The sequence below is a fragment of the Phoenix dactylifera genome, chromosome 15 (assembly GCF_051530095.1).
Source record: "Phoenix dactylifera cultivar Ajwa chromosome 15, Ajwa_hap1_PhDact_Kaust_v1.1, whole genome shotgun sequence".
In the NCBI taxonomy this organism is placed as follows: Eukaryota; Viridiplantae; Streptophyta; class Magnoliopsida; order Arecales; family Arecaceae; genus Phoenix; species Phoenix dactylifera.
The window spans coordinates 16743310-16747326 of record NC_143204.1 but is presented as its reverse complement, the minus strand read 5'-3'; the positions used below and the strand labels follow the sequence as shown (position 1 = coordinate 16747326).

Below are 4017 nucleotides of genomic sequence, written 5' to 3'. Positions count from 1 at the left end.
ACAATAATTCATTTCTCTCTCTCTCTCTCTCTCTCTCTCTCTCTCTCTCTCTCTATGTGTGTGTGTGTGTGCGGGATACATGCGGGCATGCACACGCATGCATGTGTGACTGTGCGTGTGCAAGCAACTGAGGGAGTGAAACATCCATATAGCACCAAACATAGCATCAATTACTACATACTACTAGAGTTTCATACCACATAGGGAAGAATATTTCCATAAAAAACGTACACCATAAAACACATCATCAAGAAAGACAAAAGGGTTGATGTGTTGATTAGGTAATTTAAGGAGCTGATTAGTAAACCTAGTCTTTGTGCTCCAATTGCTTGAAAGCATCAAATCTTTCCACTGTCAGACCATTTTCTCTTTCCTGCACCATTCAACTCAAAAGGATAGACTCTGTCAAGCATGATAGGAAACTGCCTACAATACTGACTTATTTGCAGACAAGATATATGTAAGTGTTTTACTGCACTTACATGTGGAAAGATTACTGTTCCTGCTGCTCCATCAGAGGTTGTTGTCGAGCAGTGTGGATCGCACTTGGCCCACTGTAGTGATTTGTGGATCATGAGGGATCCAAAGAGTAGGAAAAAACATAAGACAAGAACAAGAAATTGTTGTAGTGCAATACAGGCCAAGGTTTTGGTTTTTGGAAAACAGTGTCAAAAGGATATATCATACATTCTTTGCAGCCATGCTAAATGCTTCTCGATGAGGAATGTCAGGTTTGGCAGCTTTGATACGCTGTATTTCCTCCCTATCATGATTCCAATCTCAAGTAAATGAATTCTGTTGATTTTAATAGAGCTATAAAATGAACAATGTAGTTGTCTATTGCATTCCCAATAATGATATTGCATGTACTTTTTTATTGGAACTGCTCAGGAGGCCACCAATTTTAGCAGTTTGATTAATTGACCTAGACCAGGACTCACTAGACATCCAATTTAAGCATCACAATTGCTTGGCTAGACAAAAATATTGTTTTAACCAAAAACATGTTCTATTTCTCCCAATATAAAACGAGACAACAAAAACATGTTTCATTCAACAACCTCACATAGACACAAAATTTAACTGGGCAAGGCAATTAATCGCACAACTAATTAATGGATAAATTCATTCATCAGATACAATATAAAGATTACAATGTATATTATGGTGCACTAGCTAGCTCATGATTTTATTGAAGGAAGTTATATATTAAGTCAATTATGAAGGCTTTATTTTGTTGGTTCCAGGATCTCTATATGTGAAGAAGATAAACTAAATGTTCGTCAAAATCACGTAACAGTTTTTCAGAATGCAGACCACATATTTCATTTAGCTAGATTGAGGAGAGGCATTCTGAGATGACATGTGTATTGAAGGATCCTGGTTCATTAGGAGTAGGCTCTCATGTAAATTCAAAAGAAAAGGAAAAATGAGAGGGAAGAAGAAGAAGCTTGTTTGAGAAAATTAGAGTGCCAACATAAGGGAAGGTAACAATATATAGTTTATCTGATCCTCAAATTATATCAGAACATTTTGCATATGAGTTAAGTTACTAGAAATTTACAGTCGCAATGCTCCTAGAAGATTAGTTCACAATGCTCAAGTCCCCATAAAAAATTTTGGTCTTTTGTTATTTCAATATGTGACTGCTACCTCACCTTCATATTTTTCCCAACAATAGCAATGACTAGATTATGGAGCACAGTATCATTTTCATCGTATTGTTGATTGCATTATTTTTCTCCATAGCCTCTTAATTACAGCATGCCTCTTGGTAGATTGGTCAGCTAAGAATCGTGAGAAACATTTATGACGAGCTCCAATCCAATTCAATAGTAAGCTTATCCATGACAGGTACTACTGGGAAACAAGTTGACAGTGTAAGTAGTAATATGACATTCTTGTTTCTTACTTCATGAAGCGATTGTAAGCTGATGGAAGTCGGTGTTTCTTCTCTGGAGCTGCCATCAAGAAATCAACCAAAATAGATAGCAGAACAGAACAAGGAGAGACAGAGAGAAGTAAAAATATAGCAAAGAAAGAAATATATTACGTTTCACGACAAATGATGCTTTGGGGATCATTTGCTCGCTTGATATCGATGAAGATGGTGATGAAGGCTGACCCCTCCAGCAGTCATTGCAGGGACCCTAATTGACAATGAAGATAAATGACACATGAAATGAAACACCCCATCTTTCTCTCTTACTGGAAAGCAGATTTAAAAGCAACATGAACGATATAAAGAAGACACGAGTAGGTCTATGACCTATCTAGTCTTATCTAGCCTCTGATATCAGTGGTACTGTCCATGGAAGTTAGCAAGCATTGGCACTGATATAAATGAGTGCTTTTTTTCTTTTTAAAAAGGGTCATGGTAGTCCATCAAGGTGACTTAGAAGCGATGGTAAAGTACGACTCAACTTAGTGCAGAAAAGCTAATTGAGAAGAAAAAGACAAGGAAACCTGGTAAAAATTTCATGCTATAAACTAGTAAGCAATCCAATGTAGTGTGCACATGCATAGGTCATTATTTAAATCCTAGTTCATGTACAGATATACCAATCCATTTTGCACCATTTTTATCAAATTCTGAATCACAAAAAGAGTATTTATGCTAAGCAAAACTGACATGAAATCCGGTTAGTGTTAATAATATGAAGCAATTAAGGAAGACTGCCGCAGAGAACCTGAAATGCCATCTGGTGGTCAGTGGGGCAAAGGGTTTGCATCATGGGCCTGGGGCTAAGGAAGGAGAGATGGTTGCAATGGCCGCATTTCACAGTCACTGTGTCCATAAGCCATTTAAATGGCACTCCAACCTGCAACCACCAAAGATGCCGTCAAGACATGAGTTTGTAGGCATATGTTCACAGCATCCCCGGATCATGATCTCTCTTCAGAGGCTCCTATCTGCAAGCAAGTTCCACTATTTCTTCCACAATGTAAGAGAGCAGAGATGATATTATCAATATGAAACATCTTATTTTGGATCGCCAGAAGATATCTCAAGTAGTTCATCGCAATAATTCCTTTGCCAGGTGATAAAAACACTGACAGTACCAATTAGATAGTGAAGTATGGTTACAAATGGAAGAGATCAGGTTTAGCTCTGGATGCGAAATAACTTGATGAGACAACTAAAGTGGATGAAATAAAGAGAAAATATATGGAGAGAAGAGTTGCAGAAGCAGCCGGAAGTAAGTGAGCTTCTTACATATGCAGCATATATTAATCGTTTAAAACCGATCTCAAATTGTTGAAGGAAATGATCTTCTTTCATGCACACATGTATACATCTCTAAAAATCTCATTGGTGGTCTTTCAAGGGTGTAGCCCTATTTGTGATGCAAGAGGGAGCTAAATTAGGTGGAACACAAGAAGTACACATGGTGATTGCAGGAGAGCAATTCTCAAAACTTCCAAGTGGTCTTATCTTATATATCTACTGCATAGTAAAATCAAGCAAATATAGAAGATAAAGATTCGACAGCTTTCTTTCCTCCGTAGACATATCTAAGAACTTCATTGGGAGGGCTCCGAGTATGTGAACTGTGAGAGATTACCGCTAGAACAGTGTTGCAGTAGGTGCAATGAACGTAGCATACGTGCTCGGTGGGAGGAGCCAAATCCATTAGAAGTAGTAGTAAAAGAAGGAAGGCAAGAGCAGAAGAGAAGCTAAGAAGAAGAGAATGGGAGGAGTGGTAGAGCTGGCCGCTTGGGCTGAAAAGGAGGGAGCTTCCAAGGGAAAATGGATATGGTGAATAGGGTTTCCATTCTAGCAATAATGCCCAGGGGAACCCACACACATGGGACGTACGGCCAAACCCACCCGGGCTACTACAAAACAAAAGGCATACGACATACTTTTTATCGCGATATGTGCGTCGAAAAACACAAAGGATGCAGGGTCTGGACGCCATTTCATTATGTTTCTATCTGGGCGAACCTAACATTTTTTTCTGGGCAATTGGAGGAGCTAATACTTGGTTGGAGGAAGAGACTTCCTTTTATAGC

At 38.6% G+C, this 4017-nt stretch overlaps 1 protein-coding gene across 1 annotated transcript; it reads right to left on the bottom strand.

The window, feature by feature from the left end:
- Positions 1-204: 204 nt before the first annotated feature.
- Positions 205-3737, bottom strand: LOC103704211 (protein DROOPING LEAF). Its single transcript, XM_008787407.3, has 7 exons — positions 3567-3737; positions 2691-2822; positions 2054-2150; positions 1913-1961; positions 688-763; positions 483-554; positions 205-373 (listed from the first exon to the last, which is right to left on the bottom strand). Exons 1-7 carry the CDS (start codon positions 3633-3635, stop codon positions 308-310), a joined length of 561 nt encoding a protein of 186 aa, XP_008785629.1. The 5' UTR covers positions 3636-3737; the 3' UTR covers positions 205-307.
- Positions 3738-4017: the final 280 nt, after the last annotated feature.

What these genes read in the sequence shown, in the direction of transcription:
- LOC103704211 (XM_008787407.3), bottom strand. Translation starts at nt 3,635, where the DNA reads ATGGATTTGGCTCCTCCCACCGAGCACGTATGCTACGTTCATTGCACC. An exon ending in ACTGCAACACTGTTCTAGCG is followed by an intron (nt 2,823 to 3,566) that starts GTAATCTCTCAC and finishes TGGTGGTTGCAG; the next exon opens with GTTGGAGTGCCATTTAAATG. An exon ending in GCTTACAATCGCTTCATGAA is followed by an intron (nt 764 to 1,912) that starts GTAAGAAACAAG and finishes GAATCATGATAG; the next exon opens with GGAGGAAATACAGCGTATCA.